Source organism: Seriola lalandi, unplaced genomic scaffold (assembly GCF_002814215.2).
Source record: "Seriola lalandi dorsalis isolate HSWRI2012SDOR001 ecotype SW California unplaced genomic scaffold, Sedor1 jcf7180002054241, whole genome shotgun sequence".
Lineage (NCBI taxonomy): Eukaryota > Metazoa > Chordata > Actinopteri > Carangiformes > Carangidae > Seriola > Seriola lalandi.
Window position 1 is genome coordinate 35,288 of NW_019524794.1, and position 16,800 is coordinate 52,087.

The 16,800-nt window shown below is 45.2% G+C and overlaps 1 protein-coding gene across 1 annotated transcript in view; it reads right to left on the bottom strand.

Moving 5' to 3' along the window:
* LOC111653730 (phospholipid phosphatase-related protein type 5) overlaps positions 1-16,800 on the bottom strand; it is an 85,912-nt gene that overhangs the window by 27,379 nt on the left and 41,733 nt on the right. The window contains exon 3 of the mRNA XM_023404394.2: positions 11,880-12,012. Within this exon, the coding sequence (XP_023260162.2) occupies positions 11,880-12,012 (133 nt within the window). The remainder of the gene's footprint in view (positions 1-11,879; positions 12,013-16,800) is intronic.

A 16,800-nucleotide genomic window follows, 5' to 3' on the forward strand; every position in this document is an offset into this window, starting at 1 on the left:
CCCCCCCCCCACATCAGAGAGGGACAACCAAAAATTGCTTATTAGGGCATAAATCTAATTCAGTTTTCCTGCTTCAAACAGAAATGATCTGCTGCAGAGCCACTGTTCAGCCATGCATGTGTACGTGAAGTAAACATGCTTATTGTGCGTGTGTGTGTGTGTGTGTGTGTGTGTGTGTGAGCAGGGTTGAAGCGATGCACCTCTCTCTTTGTGATCCACTGCCAACGTCTCCACAGTGCTGCAGCAAGACACACAACACAGTCTCAAAGTTATCACAGTTTCCCAGACTCCCCCTGTGCTCACACATGCACACACACACACACACACACACGCACACACACACACACACAGGTGGAGACCCCACAACACTGAAGACACTGAGGATGTGACTAAGCTCAGTGTCACAGCAGCAGACACAGTGTTTAAGCTGTTTAGGTTCATACGGCAGTAATTGAATTTAGAGGTTTTCTTCATTGTGAACACAACCTGCAGAGAGAGAACATGATGTTAATCAAGACGAGACAGAAATGATCAGAAGAGCCGCTCTCATCATTTATTTACAGTCTGGAGTTGGGGTGAACACCAACAACAGAGTTTCTGTCCAACAGGGAAGAAACAGGTGAAGGTTTTATGTTGTAGAATAAAAGGTGAAAATCTCTCCGGTTTATATTTCAGTCATCGAACCAAAACGTCAGAGAACAGGAAATGATGACATGAAACTAACTCTCTGGTTTTATGACTCATTTCTGCAGATCTACAGAACAACTCATCATTATATGTGAAATCAAGACATTTTTAAACCTCACTGATCTCTGATCTGTTTGTGTTTTATCTTCTCAGACCAGGTAAATAAAGTCAGTGAGACTTCCTGACATGAACAGAGGTAAAGCTCATTCACATCAGATCAGACTTCAGAGGTTTGCTTACTGAAAGATTTAATTAGAATTAAATCCACCACGGCTCTGAATGATTAGAGCGGCTCGTTGAAAATCTTTACTGTCATTTACCTTTCATACTTTAAACACCGAGGGTTCATGTTGTCACGATGAACAGTATGGAGACCAGTGTTGACTGGGGATGTGTGACAGCTATCATTTAGATTCTTCCAGTAGTCAATACTGTAACGAATGAATTACTGTCTCAGTACAAAGAGCACGCAGCAGGAGAACATGCTAATTACCACCTGCGGCTGTGTTTTTATTTCTATTTCCTCACTGCAGCGTGCCAGTGTATGTGTCTTTACATCTGCTCCATTGTCACTACAGCCGTTTACAATCCAGACTGCCGATAAGCTTTGCCAGTGGGCATCATTACAGCTCTGAATCAGAGCACGGTTCATCTGCAGCAGCAACAGTGAGGAAAGAGAGGAACACACCAAGCAGCTGCCTCAGTCACCAGGTAAACAGCAAGTGATAACATAGAGTGATAATAAGTGGTGCTAGCATGAGCTGTGGGTCGTATCTGAGGGTGGGGACATGTGACCCATGTGGTTGATTATGTTGGAGGACTTTGTTTTGCTGATGACTCAACACTTGGGACACGTGTGCAACTAATCATGTGATCAATTAAGAGGCAGGAGGGTGACTGATTGATCTACCTGAGGGGGTGTTTGTGGTCGTGATTTGTTCCTGATAGAGAGAGAGAGAGAGAGAGAGAGAGAGAGAGAGAGAGAGAGAGAGAGAGAGAGAGAGAGAGAGGAAACTGTCAAAATAGACATCAGCTCGTTCTTCATGACGACTCTTGACTGATGGAAAGACAATGAATCTATATTTATGGATCTGAACTTCAGTCCATCAAACAGAAACAGCTGCTCTGTTGTTTCTACATTTATGTGACTGTTTTAAATGTTGCTGCAGCAAGGGATTGTGGGACGGCATGTCTCCTTTCCTTGGGTAAAGGAAGCTCCAGTGTTTCCTAAAGGAGATGAGAGAGGAAGCAGTGAAGCTCCTTCCCTCACGAAGCTGCTCAGAGACTGAAGATCTTTTCAGTCTGAACCTTCGACCTCAGCCCTGGTCCCAGATCAGACTCTGGATAAAGAATCTTTTGACATTAATAAAAAATGTATTTTCCTATTTTAAATTGATGATTGATTTAACTGATTAATTTGATTGATTTTATGTGAAGTTGTCACACAGGAAGTGATGTGATTTCCTTCTTTCTTCTGTAAAATAAAAACACACTTACACCAACTGTGCAACATTACCTGCTATTTTGTATTATATTTAAATCTCTGATCTTTTTTTCTCTTTGCTGCTGTAACCCTGCGAACGTCACCGTGTTTAGTCTGATCGGATAAACTGAGGTACAGACGAACATTCAGAGTAATGTGGAAAAATCCACCATGATCACAAACTCAAACTCTGAGTTTGGTGCAGAAGCGCAGCAGCAGGAGTGAGCGTGCAGCATGAAAGGCTGTGGAGGATTATCATCATTTTCAGAGACAATTTTTAGAAGATGTTCAAAGAGCGCTGGTGATGCAGAGAAACCTTGGGAGGGAGGTTGATCCCAACCAGAGAGCAGGGACGGATGTCTCTGCAGGTCAGGGAGGAGCTGTGCTGCATTCAGCAGCCACAAACACTTCAACAAGCAACACTGCAGTCTCAGGAGACGCTGCTCTTACTGACAGAGGAGTGTGACACAGATTATAAAACGTTAATGCTGGAGGAGGGGGGGGGCGGCTCTGTGGACTGCTGAGGGTTGAGTTTAGAGGACAGCTCTGGGTGAAATGAGTCCTGCTGGTCTAGTGGTTGCACAGACTGTCATGTGTATACAGCAGTAAAACCAGTCACTGGTTTAACTGCTAGGGCTGATTGGTGGAAACAACATGAGCCTCTGGTGAGATTTCTCTGGCACAGACCCACAGTCAGCCTCCAAACTTTTAGGAGGTTCACCTCTTTAACATCCACTTTGAAAACAGTTCGAACTCTTGGTCTCACGCTGCTACACAGTCGTCTAGTTTAATGCCAGATTTACACAACAGCAGCCTGACGAGGGTCCAACCAGACAGGAACAAGGCTGAGCAGCAGCTCAGTGGCTGGGGGACATTATGTCCCGTCTCAGCCTTGGAAAGATCCACCAGTCAGTTTATAAGTCAAACAAAGTTTTACTTCCAAACTCTTTTGGACCTCAGTTGCTTCTGAACATGAATTTACAGTAACTCTTCCTCAGTCTTGTTATTATCTACTTTCTACAGACACGGGTGCTGAAGAGAAAAGGTGTTGGTGCACTTTAAAACTGTTGCCGAGGGGATCGCCTCACATTCATATTACATGAATGTTTTTACATAATGTCACTGACAGAGGAGCCGCGCGTCGACCTCCTGAATCTAAAGTTCAACAAGCAGAGCCTTGAAATGCATGAAGGTAAAAGCACACAGCTGAAGTTGAGAGTGTGTGAGAGCGCCGCGACCCTCGGCTGTGTTCTAAATTTAATCTTTCTCAAACAGCTCGGCCCTGTGAGTCATTATGCAAACCAACAGCAGGCCTTGGTGGGGGGGGGGGGCAGAGCTGCGAGATGGCCAGGCTCACATGACAACGTCGCCGCCGCTGCTCTCCAGCAGATGTAAGAGCTGGAAACAAGCACGTGCAAGCATACATACTGATGTGCATGAATACACACACACACACACACACACACTGAGATAAATGCACACAGCCTCAGCGTGCACATGCAGCGTGTCACGTGTGAACACTGGCACACTTGACATTAGCAAAGGGAAGAGCCAGAAAAACACAAAAGAAGATCTGGGAGCAGCTGTGGTGAAACAACTCAGCTTGTGCATGACAGCTATAGGACGCAGCAGGGCATTGTGGGTAAAAGAGTTACAGCTTCTCACTGATACAAGGCAGCATCCTCCAGGCGGTAAAAACTGCTCAGTGACTCCACAATAACAATAATAATGACTACATTATTAAGAAATATGAGTATGTGACAAATGCATCCTCGAAACCTGATTGTATAGAGTAAAGAAGGTCAAAGGTCATCAGCTGCTCTGAGCCTTAGTATCACATCCATAGGTCGTGTGTGATCGGTCTCATGAGAGAGAATGCAGACAAACATTCTCCCGGCGGTGATGTCACGTACGACACACAGCTGTTCCTCTCCCATCTGCTTCTCCATCTGGGAGGAAGTGATGCGTCATCCTCGCTGCGTCTGTCACTCAGCTCATCCTCGGCAAGTGCAGATCTTCATCACTGTTGTCCTTTGTTCTGGAAACACCCGCTGGCTATTACTTATCATGTCTCACAGGCGACAGACGAAGACCTGGACTTTGTCTCATTGACTATGTGGAAGTCCCAGATGAATCCCGTTGACAAGCAGTGAGGGAGCAGCGACTAATTAAAGGAGTAATTCAACTACATTTTGCAGCTGGTACTTCAGATTTCAGCAGCAGCAGAGCCGCAGGTCAGAAGTGGCTGCTGGTTAACATGAAGTCTGAGTTCAGTCTGAATTCAGTTGAACTACAGAAGCTACTGTAGGGACAAATCTAGTTTGGTCACCTGATCTGTTCCGTCACCTGTTCTCAGGTGATAACATAAATAAAAAACTACAATACAACATCAAACTCATCCGTTACAGACTGAGCTGTGATTTCAGCTGTACTGACACTCACTGACCAGAGCAGACAGAGAGAGGCCAGTAATGGAGGCTCGTCTATAGAAAGGTTTGTCCAGAAAACTGCTGAAGTCATCTGAAAGGTCAGTAAATCTAGTGACAGATGCACCAACATTTAACGAGTCATTCTGAAAGAACAGCGACCGATGGGCAAGCTCCAACAATTAGCCGGCCAACTAATGGTGTAACTTGATGACTCAGTCAGTCCTTGACATTCGTGTTTACAGAGCTGGCCCTGTTGTTGTCCAGCCAATAAAGTATTGGAAAAATGTACATTTCGACCAGGAGGCGGCGCTAGAGGAAAAGTCAGGGATAAACTCATACATTTCGTCTTGAGGGGAACCGCGATGGTGACACTACAGGAACAGTCAGGCGATCAGCAAAGCAATTATGATTTATCCTCTGGGCACCATGAACGTCTAAGCAAAATATAATGGCAATCCATCAAGTAACTGTCGCTGTATGTCAATCCAAACCAGAGTGGTGGACTGACCAACGGAGAGTGTGGCTAGTAAGCTAAGAATCTGCAGGAACTGGACGTGACAATCACAAAACCTCCCAGAGAAACAACCAATAGAAAAGTGAGTTTTAAGTCTCGACTAGTGCAGCATTTAGACCTGAGCATCATAAGACTCGGTGTAAATTCAGATCACTAAGTCGGGCGTAGCTAAAACCGACATAGGAGTTCAGACCTACTTTTTCCCGCCCAGCTGCTGCACTCTGCTCCAGGTGCCCAGCCTCTCTCCATCAGTCCTCTGATAAGCCAGAGAAGCAGTTCAGCTCCACTGCTGCTCTGCCAGCAGGTTACTGTATCTCTGTACCCTCCTTTTAAATAATGCCCTCTGATCCCACATGTACACAAATCCCTCTACACAGTCACATCAACTCAGGAGGCTCGGCGGCTCAGAGGGAGGCAGGTGAGCTACAGCCCTCGGCTCCACCTGGAAACTCTGCGGTACAAGGAGACCTGATGGTACAGCGCAGCAGAGCCTCCTCTGGATTAATTTATCTGTTGCTCACTGTGCCAACGAGCCTGCCAGAAGTAGTTATCGATAGCAATGGATCAAGTGCACCGTAAAACACACAGGCAAGCGCACTGTATGTAATTGGATTTCCAGATTGTGTATGTTAAGTAGTGCTTTGTAATTTGGGATAACGGCTGTTGCTAATGCTGCTGTAAAGAGGCACTGACAGCTCACCACAGAGCCATTAGCTGATGTTGGTAAGGAGAGGCACATGCTGCACCTCTTATGCAGTTTGCTTCAGTGAGCTGTGAGCATCTAGTTTAAGGGCAGAGGCACTTCTCTGCACCCCCCCCCCCCACACACACACACATTAACAAGACAACTGCCTCCATCTCTCAAACTCTGCATGCACAACAAACTGAGCCGAGGGAAGTGCCGCAGATGGAGAAGGTGCTGCACAGCTCCAGTCTCATTCTGATAGTTTTAACAGCTCAGATTCATCACTACAACAAAAACAGACAAAACACCAAACCTCAATCTGAAGGTGAGAGCACCTGTAACATTTGACGATCGGTCATTGCAAAGGAAACTTCTACGTTTGGTCTCAGACACAAACCATGTAACCTCATTCCTCTTTCACTCAGCTTCCCTTTTCTGGAGTATGAACTGGTCCACAGAGGAAGAGACAGAAGTCAATAACATACGTGTGTGTCATGAATAAACTGTGGGAGCTGTGAAGTAAGTTGTCTCCCACCACCTCATCAGACCAAGCACTTAGTAAGATTCCCCTGATGTTCCTCTGACGTCTTCCTCCTGACGTGGCCCAGCTCTTCCTGGAGGATCCTGAGACGACACGTAGTTGCTCTAACATGTTCTGGATCTTCCCTGGGGTCTGTACTAATGGATGTAGCTGGAAAACCTCTGGAGCAAGGCATCATGGGATGCCCCAGTAGCTCATCTGGTCAATCACAGACCACATGTCAAGGCTCAGTCCTGACCACAGCAGCCTGGGTTCAATCCCTGTCATCCTCTCTCTCCACCTACGTTTCCTGTCACTCCTGTCACGACCCGGCTCAAAGGACAAAGAGAGAAAATCCATTCAGTCAGGTCATCGGTCAGGTGTGTAGCGAGTGGATGTGTGGACATGTATAAGTGTAAAAAAACACAAATAAATCAACCAAACCAAGTGACCTGAGGGAAGAGAAAGACTGACTGCTCACCTATATACAGTGGGGAAAATAAGTATTGAACGCGTCAACATTTTTCTCAGTAAATATATTTCTGATGGGGCTATTGACATGAAATTATCACCAGATGTCGGAAACAACCCAAGTAATCCACACATACAAAGAAATCAAAACATATATGTCCATAATTTAAGTTATGTGTAATAAAGTGGAATGACACAGGGAATAAGTATTGAACACGCTCACTGAAATGTATTTAATACTTAGTAGAAAAGCCTTTGTTGGTAATGACAGCTTCAAGACGCCTCCTGTATGGAGAAACTAGTGGCATGCATTGCTCAGGTGTGATTTTGGCCCATTCTTCCACACAAACTGTCTTCAAATCTTGAAGGTTCCCGGGGCCTCTTCTATCAACTCTGACCTTCAGTTCTTTCCATAGATTTTCAATTGGATTCAAGTCACGTGATTGACTGGTCCAGTCTAGCAGCTTTATTTTTCTTTCTCTGAAACCAGTTGAGAGTTTCCTCGACCGTGTGTTTGGGATCATTGTCTTGCTGAAATGTCCACCCTCGTTTCATCGTCAGCATCCTGGTAGATGGCAGCAGATTCTTATCAAGAATGTCGGTACATTTCTCCATTCATCCTTCCTTCAGTTATATGAAGTCTGCCAGTACCATATGCTGAAAAACAGCCCCACACCATGATGTTCCCACCTCCAAACTTCACTGTGGGTATAGTGTTTCTGGGGTGATGTGCCATTTCTCCTCCACACATGGTGTGTGCTATGACATCCAAAGAGTTCAATTTTGGTCTCATCTGACAAGACTATATTCCCCCAGTATTTCAGAGGCTTGTCAAAATGTTGTGCATCAAACTTTAAACAAGCTTCAACATGCTTTTTCTTCAACAATGGAGTCTTGCACGGTGACTGTGCGTGGAGGCCATGGCGGTTGAGTGCATTAGTTATTGTTTTCTTTGAAACAACTGTACCTGCTAATTCCAGGTCTTTCTGAAGCGAGTGGTCCTTGGCTCTTGGAAACTCTTCTGATTATTCTTTTGACTCCTCTGTCAGAAACCTTGCGAGGAGCACCTGGTCGTGGCCGGTTTATGGTGAAATGATGTTCTTTCCACTTCCGGATAATGGCCCCAACGGTGCTCACTGGAACATTCAGAAGTTTAGAAATACGTCTGTAACCAATGCCATCAGTATGTTTTGCAACAATAAGGATGCAAAGGTCTTGAGAGAGCTCTTTGCTTTTACGCATCATGAGATGCCCATTGTGTGACACCTTGGTAATGAGAAACCTTTTTAATGGCCATCAATTAGGACTAAACCAGCTGATATTAATTTGCACTGACGGGGCAGGATTGGTTTCTTAATACTGACAGATTTCAGCTGGTTTCTTGGCTTTCCATGCACCTCCTTTTCTTCATGTGTTCAATACTTATTCCCTGTGTCATTTCACTTTATTACACATAACTTAAATTATGGACATATATGTTTTGATTTCTTTGTATGTGTGGATTACTTGGGTTGTTACTGACATCTGGTGATAATTTCATGTCAATAGCCCCATCAGAAATATATTTACTGAGAAAAATGTTGACGCGTTCAATACTTATTTTCCCTGCTGTATATACTGTGTGTATATATATATATATATATATATAGGTGAGCAGCCACCAGGTGTCAGCCATCACTCCGGAGGAGGAAGAGGAGAAGGAGAAGGAGGAGGAGGAGGAGTGGAGGCCGTCACACTCTCAACTGTCTCTAACAACAAAAATAATAAAGGCAGAAATACCAACAACAAGAGGAATGCAGGAAACATCTAGAACAAACTCCTGACGCTGTCGGAGCGTCTGACCCCTCCTCCTCCAAAACCCTCTGACATCACAACGGAGGCCAAACAGGTGCAATGCTGTGAAGTCCTTCACCACTGTCCCATTTAGCTCTTCTCTGTGATGCCAGGCTTTGTGCTCTGCCAGACAGCTGTAGACGTGGTCAGACGATATGTCGTAGAAACTAGGAAAGCTTGCGATGACACAGTTCAACGCTGCCATGACAACGTCACCTGGGATAAATAAACAAATACTGAAGTGAGCATCTACAGTTTTGCTGAGCGAAGCTGAATGAAGAACACAGACAAGGGTCACTAAAGGTCATCTCCTCCGTCCTCCTCCCTCTGCTGCAGAGCCTGTAGTTATAGGATTATAAAAGTTGAACAGCCCCTCCAGGATTTCAGCATTTTATTGGGATGTCTGCAGCTAAAATACCTGATTTCACTGCAGCTTTTCTTATAATGAATGCTGTGACATTTTTAGATGTTTGTTTTTTTTGCAATAAAACTTCGGCAGAAAATAAAAATTGGAAAAATTGTTGGATCTTTTTTTTTTTGTATAAATCATCAAAAATCAAAGCCAACTGTTCCAGTGAGAATAAATCCAGTGCAGGTGGAGACCTTCACAAATCTATTCTGCTCCACTGCTCCGTCTTCATCACAGGTGGAGCTGATCTTTATAATCACCTCATGAATTTATCAATTCATAACGTAGAGCTTTTTATGTGTGTATGGGGTCCTTACCCTGACCTGAACGCTGAGTGGTGGGCTGTAAGGTATACAGTGATAATCGGGATGGCCTCCATATACTTTACAAGGCAATTTCAGGATGACAGTAAAGTGGCGGTACGGAGAAGGAGGAGCTCCAGAAACAATGCTACAGCTCAAGGTGTCGCTCCTCCTCCTCCCTCGGCCTCGCAGGAAGGAGACGACTCACCGCTCTGTGCTCTTTGAAAGTGACATCAATTAACATTGAGACATAAGCCTCATTCAGATATAACACTGCACCAGAGTATAATACATGATAACCAATTCCAGTGTGTGAGGGATGAAAGCAGCTTTAGCCTGGAATGAGAGTCCTGTTAACATTAACGAGCAGCATGAATGGCACGCCGGATGAGTCAATGCGAGGGTAAAGCCGGGCCACCGACTGGATTCCCCCTCAGGGATCTAGGTAATAATCCTCTTCTGCAGCTTTATCTGCTGCTCTCACTGAAGGTGGAGAGGATGAGGAGAGGCCGGTGTTGTGCTGTAGTGTGTGTGTTTGACAGACTGAGACTGTGTGTGTGTCTGTCTGCTGCTGTTTCCCCTGGAATCATGTCTGTACACACCTTTACCTGTACACACCTTTACTGTCTGTAGAGGTGCATGTTGCAGAAAGCCTCATGGTTTGTCGACATCCTCTGACGTCTCTGCCATGAATCATTAAAGAAAATTAAAGAAACCACTTTGAATTTTATTTTTTACTTTTCATGTATTTTTCATGTGAAAATTAAAAGTTAATTCATGACCGTAAAACAAATTCTCTCTCCATATTTTAACATATTGTGCTCTCTCAATGTTATTTTGTAAAGTTACCAAATTAATTTCAACTACAAAATAATAATAATGATGTGAAGAGTTGCAGTTATTAATAAATACTATGTAATAATATACTATATAATATAGTAATAATCAATTAGAATTATTCAGCAACTGTCCAATAATCGATCAATCATTGAGTCTATCTTCATGGTTCATTGTGCAGGTTGCAGCATCTGAGTTTGAGGATTTGAAGCTGTCTTTGTTGTGTGATCGTAAACTGAAGGTCTGTGAGTTTTGGGACTGTCTGAATGAAAAGAAACGATTTTAACACGTTACATTTCATGACAAACAAAATGATCAAATGCCTCGAACACAAGAGACTTCATTAGTTTCAAACACAATGACAGTATTTGACAAATCTATCAATAATCTTGTTCCCTTGATGTTATCACCATATTTCTCACCTACTCTTCTTCTACACAAGGACTGGGCAGATATTCCTGATGTGCTTAGCATACCTGACGTTTGGTCGGCCATCTTGGATGTTGGGTTTTTTATATTTGTGACTGATGTGCAACATCACCATCCGAACCCAGGCATGTACAAGGAGGTGATGAAGACCCTGTGAACAGCTGTCCACTGTGGTGACCGTGCATGAAAGGGTTAAGTAGAATCCGTGTGGAACAGGTGGATCTGTGTGTAGCAGCCGGCTTCATGAGGATCCTGTTGATCCATTTGTGAGCAGATCTCATTCACAAGAGGTCAGCACAAAGTAAGAAGCAGCTGGTCACAGAACAGATTCAGCAGCGTCAGTGACATTAGGGAGTGTGAAGGAGATGAAGAGGGACCAGTCTGACATCAAGTTAACATCTTGTTGAAGCAAAACGCTCCACACTTAAAATGGGAGGTGGTCAAGAAAATGGATTTGACAAGCTGTCTTAAAGCCCACGTACGTGCCACTTCAGAACAAATATAAATAAGAACTAAGGCAGCGAAGCAATAAATCAAGACGACAGTAAATAAAGTGTGAAATAACAAATAAATGTGAAGTAAATGGAACAAACGCTGGTGCACCAGAGGATCCAGAGGTGAACGATCTGTTCACCACCAGGTCTCTGCTGCTGCACGTCCACTCAACTCCAAACAGGGTTAATAGTCTCCATGACAACGAAGCCACTTCCATCCAGTGAGATCATGAGATGCAGCTGAAGGGTAAAAGGTCAGGAATAAACCTGAACCTCCAGTTCCAGCTCCTGCCGGTTCCCATGCACACCTGTTCCTCACCTTCCAATCAGCTCCAGACTCTGCAGCAGCTTCAGTCCGGCTCCTCTCGTCGTTCTCAGGTCGTTCAGTCATAATGAGGTAAAACACCACGGCTCTAAAACATCCTGGACTTCCTGCTAACTGTGCTGCACCCCTGCTGCCTGACACACCCTGCTCCGCCAACCAGCCAGCAGCCGCACCTCGCTCCGACATCGTTAACCAGCCCCCCGATAACACACCAGTCTACAGTACAGAACGTCTCACTCTGCTTTGTGATCCAGAAAAAGAAACATCCAACAACCAGTCTGAACAACATCTGGAAAATGTTCCACGTCCCATTTAGTTCTAGAGGTGGAGCGGTGGTCGTGTCTGTGGCCATTCATAAAAACGCAGCAGTGAAACTCACCTGAGAGTCTAAACACACACACACAGTGAAATGCTGCTCCGGCTCAGAGTGATTACAAACCACACCCAGGTGTGAGACTCACCGAGGAAGCGGAAGGTCCTGCGCACCAGCGGGTTGAGGTAACAGCAGTCCCCGGTGGCCACCGTCTTCTCTGAGCGGTCGAACTCTTTGGATGTGTACTGGACCAGGAACAGCACGGTCTCCGTTATCGTGATCTGGCACAAACAGAGACACAGAGAGAGTGAGCAGCTGTTTATCTGTCAGGCAGAGCTGCTGCTGCTGCTGTTGTTGTTGTTGTTGTTGTTGTTGTTGTTTAGGCAGCGCCATTTTCTCTCGTTCACCCACAGCTGTGAAACACACGGGAATATACAGTCTGTACATCGACAGTTCGATCCATCCCTGATTCACTGATGTAGACTGGATAAAGACATATCCCACAATGCACCATGCACATGAGGCACAGCAGATGGTTTCCTACAGTATTATTTATTATATTATACAGCAGTTTCTCACAGTGTCTGTTCATCTGTTTCTGTAGTTTTATCTTTAAAAGTCGGAGCCATTTCCTTAAAGAGCTGATCACTGCAGTTTTTATCACTTTGTTGGGGACTATTATTATTAATCCACATCTGATTCTCTTGTGAGTATTTCCAGCAGCATGTGTGTGTGTGTGTGTGTGTGTGTGTCCCACTGTAACAGAGTGGCTCTGGCTCATGAAGTGTTTGTGAAGATGCTGTACAATCTCCAGATTTAGGAAACAGTAACCTCCTGCCTTGTTGACACGTACATCTCCTGCCATTTCTTCTCACCTTCCTGTTGAACTCAGTTTATTTTCTGAGGATTCAAGTTTGAGAAACACCCAGAGAACAATGTGAGCTAACAAAATGTTTTATGTTTTAAACAAACGTGCAGAATCAGCAGCCAGTGGTCGCTTCATCTGGCATGTACAGTATTTGTCACCACAACTCAGTGCAGTGTCAACATGTGACAGCTGCTGCTCTGTGCTGCCAACAGCTCCACAGCCTGCCAGCCTCACTACACCAGCCCCGTCCTCCATCAGACTGCAGCTCACACAGAGCAGCGTTTACTGCCACACCAGCCGCTCCAACATCAAGACTGCTCAGATACCAGAGCCAGAGTCCCACAGCAGGCCAGCTGAGAGCGGTCCAGCTAGTGCTGCTGGGAGTCCAGCCCCCCCCCCGACCAAAGTAACTGCCTCTAATATCTACTGTACGTCCAGCAGCTGTGGGAGCCCCCGATCAAACCTCCATGCATTTAGATGAGTCAGAAGTGTTGCTGTGAAGTTATAAAAGAAAAGTGAATTCTAAAATGACACTTTAATTATGGGCTGTCAAAATGATGAACACTATTTATAAAATCCACTGCAGAGGTTGACATGCTTTTATTTTGAAGTTACAGTCAACTGTCTTGTATTGTGCTGTATGTTTTGTTCCCTGTAGCTCTGTTTAAGTCTTATGTTTCCTCTTCTGTACTAATGCACCAACATAAAAACACTGCTGTATATGAATCTATATATTGTTGTTCCTGTTTCTTCTTCATCATGGCGGGCGGGGCAGGACGGGGAAGGACGGGGCAGGACGGGGAAGGACGGGGCAGGACGGGGCAGGACGGGGAAGGACGGGGCAGGACTGCTGCAACACGGATGAAATAACTTAATGGCAACATCTTTATCCAACTGACCACTGCGCTGCGTCCAAGATAAACTACAACAGAGAACAAATCACAGCTACACACCAGGCTGAACTCAAACATCTCTGCTCATGGCAGTAAGAGGTTGAAGCTCGTGTGTTTCTGTAACGCCAGCTGCAGGTACAGTCAGGTGTTTTCCCATGGGGGGGTCGTGGTCTTCTCTTTTCAGTAAGGGTGGGACAAAATATCAATACAGGAAAATATTGTATTTCTCCCTCGAACCGTCAGGATTTATTTCCTCCGACACACACCTGGACATTAACACACACAGGTGTCATGACGAAGAGAGGAGCGGTCAGCAGTCTGTCACCTCAGTGCAGTGGATAAACATGATTCCTTTTTTGCCTTTTTATTTTTCTTCTTCATATATATACAGTATATATATATATACATATACACACAGTATATGTGTTGATGTATCACAGATGAATATCCCAGAATATCGATACTCTATGATTCCTACGGTTACTGTTAACAGTAAGCTGAGTTAGCTGTGAGCAGTTGCTGCTTCCATCTATCAGTGACGACTCTGTGTGTCTACAGAGAGAGGTGTGTTAAATGGCAGGACTTGAGTTGCCAGAGCAGATCTGTTGAAGCATGCGGAGCAACAACAGCAGAGCTTTTCCTTGTATCAAACTGCAGCCTTGGAAATAAAGGGTTAGATGATAAAGCAGCAGCATATGATGATGCAGCGGTGTCAGCAGGACGTTTGCAAACAGCTCAGCACAGAAACAGAACCTATTCCTCAGCATGAGGGTCTGACTGCAGGCCCGGTGCTGCCGCCTGAAGCTCATGTGTTCTCAGTCAGCTGCCACGACCGGAGGTCCGGGACTGCACCGCTGTGGCTGCCGGTCTCCAGGAGACGCCCCCCGCTGAGCCCACAGTTTGGTTTCCAGCACTTGGCCGATTTCACACTCAGTGTACTGAGGGATAAATCTTTAATTTACAGGTTCCCCCCCGCCGGGATTTGTACCGACAACCTCTTGCCCTTGCCTGGTCTGAATGTTTCCACCTGGCCGAACACACAGATGCATCGAGTCTTGTCGGAGAATACAGCTCAGCGGGTCGAAGCGTGCGTGTGACCGCGCACGTGCGCCGCTCGGCGTGTGCGGTCACGACGAGGCCCGGAGCTGAAACCCACAGACTCAGGCAGTGCCACAGTGATTTATTCAGGTCGACTGGTGAAGAGGGCGGATGAGGAGAACTGAGATGACACAAACTTTGACTCAACTTACAAATATGTAAAGAAATATTTCAAGCTTCGATCTGGGAGGATTTTTAATTTGTGTTGTTTTCAGAAAGTGAAAGTCTCAGCAGTGATATCATCAAGCCGCCTACAGAAACATTAAAGCCCTAATTAAGATTGTTGTGTTTGTTTGTTTTTTGCATTTAGCCTTTTAAATCCTGTGATCCTAGACCAGATTAACCCATTAACCTCAGGGCAGAGGAGAGCGGCAGACCCACCACTCCCACTCTGTCCACTGTGTCTGTGACTGTTAGCAAACTGTAATTAGTTTATGCTAACTTCCCTGTATTTAGTAAAATGCCCTGTAATGTAATGTGAGTGTAATATGCACTGAAACTCCTCTACAAGATGGGCCTCACGATGACTTAAACTAATAAAGTACATTTTGTTCGTGTGGTAAAAACAATATTAACAAACAAATGTGGCAGTGATGAAATTATCCAGGAATAAGTGCCACATGGTGAAACTGCCACGAGGCTCCAGAGAGACTGGGGGACCGGTTGTTGCGTTGCCCAGTTGGTAATCAGGACAAAGTGTCTCCTGCCAACTGGATCTTCAGTCTGATCCAACCAGTCTCAGTGAAGTTCATTCTTGACTCCAGGAATAGCAGTTTGGTAAAATAACTTTAACAGTTTATTTTTCCTGGAACTTTCAGCCCAGCCGGACATAAAACCATCAGCCTGTTTTACACAGAGATCCCACTCTATATATAACAGGATGCCTCAGGGACGCCACGGCGGAGCGGTACCATGTGCTACGGCTGAGTCCTTCCCAAAGTGGCCGGGGTTCGAGTCCCAGAGCCTTTGCTTCACGTCATTCCCTCTCTCCCCTGACTGTCCTGTCTATCTCTACTGTCGCCATAGTGAATAATGAATAATGAATAAATGAAGCAGAAACGCCAAAAAAGAAACTCTAAAAGAAAGAACAGGTCCCTCATTATGTCGGATTCACTCGTTCACAATGAATCAAACAAAGCCGCCATGTTGCCCCCCCCCCTCGTACCTTCTGTACAGAGCGGCGAGGCGGACTCAAGGCGCTGTGTAAAAGAGGCTAATGCTAACTCAACAGGAGACAACAGAAGCCTCGCAGTGGGACGTCAGCACTGAGTACAAATCATTCAACTACATGCCCCAGGTGTGGAGCATGACATCATCATGACATCACATGTGTAAGGAGACTGAATGAAGAGCAGGAACAGGGTTACCGCCATGTCATGTGACCAAATGAGCTATCTCCTTGACAACCCAGCGACTCCACCACGCAGACCCCTATAGAAACGTGTTGATAGCAGCTGATCTGTGACGCTGTAGACTTCCTGTTGACCTGTGTTTCATCCTTCAGAATCAGTCTCCTCAGTAAAAGCCCCCAGGCCTCAGTGCAGCAGCCTCATCCTCAGAATCTAGGTTACAGCCGGCACTGATAGATGGACCAGACATGTAAACCTCTTCACTCACGCTTCTGAGCTGCTGCATGGAGAAAAGCTAAAAGTGGGACTGTGACTGATGAACCTTAACAACAGAGATAAAGAGCAAACTGAGTGTGTTCAAGTTGGACCTGATTAAATACGGTGGAAACAGCTCAATCTCAAACAACAGCCTTCTCTCATCGGTGGTCATTTTCCTGCAATGTGGTTACAACACCTTTAATCAACCCTCGTCTGCAGCTATTTCACATTAAAAGCCTGGCGGGAGAAGAAGGGACTTTTCAGCCACTGGGAAGCTTTTAATGTGAAACATTCATGCAGGAAGTGTCAAGAGTATGACACGACTCTGTTGTTGTACTGATGGAGTTAAAGCTGCGGCATCGTACTTTATCCTGAGTTCATCTAGACAACAGGAAACAAACATGGAGCATGTGCTGAGTTTGGATCAACAGAAAACACTATCAAAGGTGAATTAAACCAGCAGCAGCTGAGAAGACAAAGATGCAGAAGCGTAATGCATTCAAAAGATTCCCGCTCTGTTTTTAAAGAAAACTTTTCTCAGTTCTGAGATAATTATGTCGTTAAAGAGATGAACTTTTTTCTCTCCAGTGAATGCCTTACACT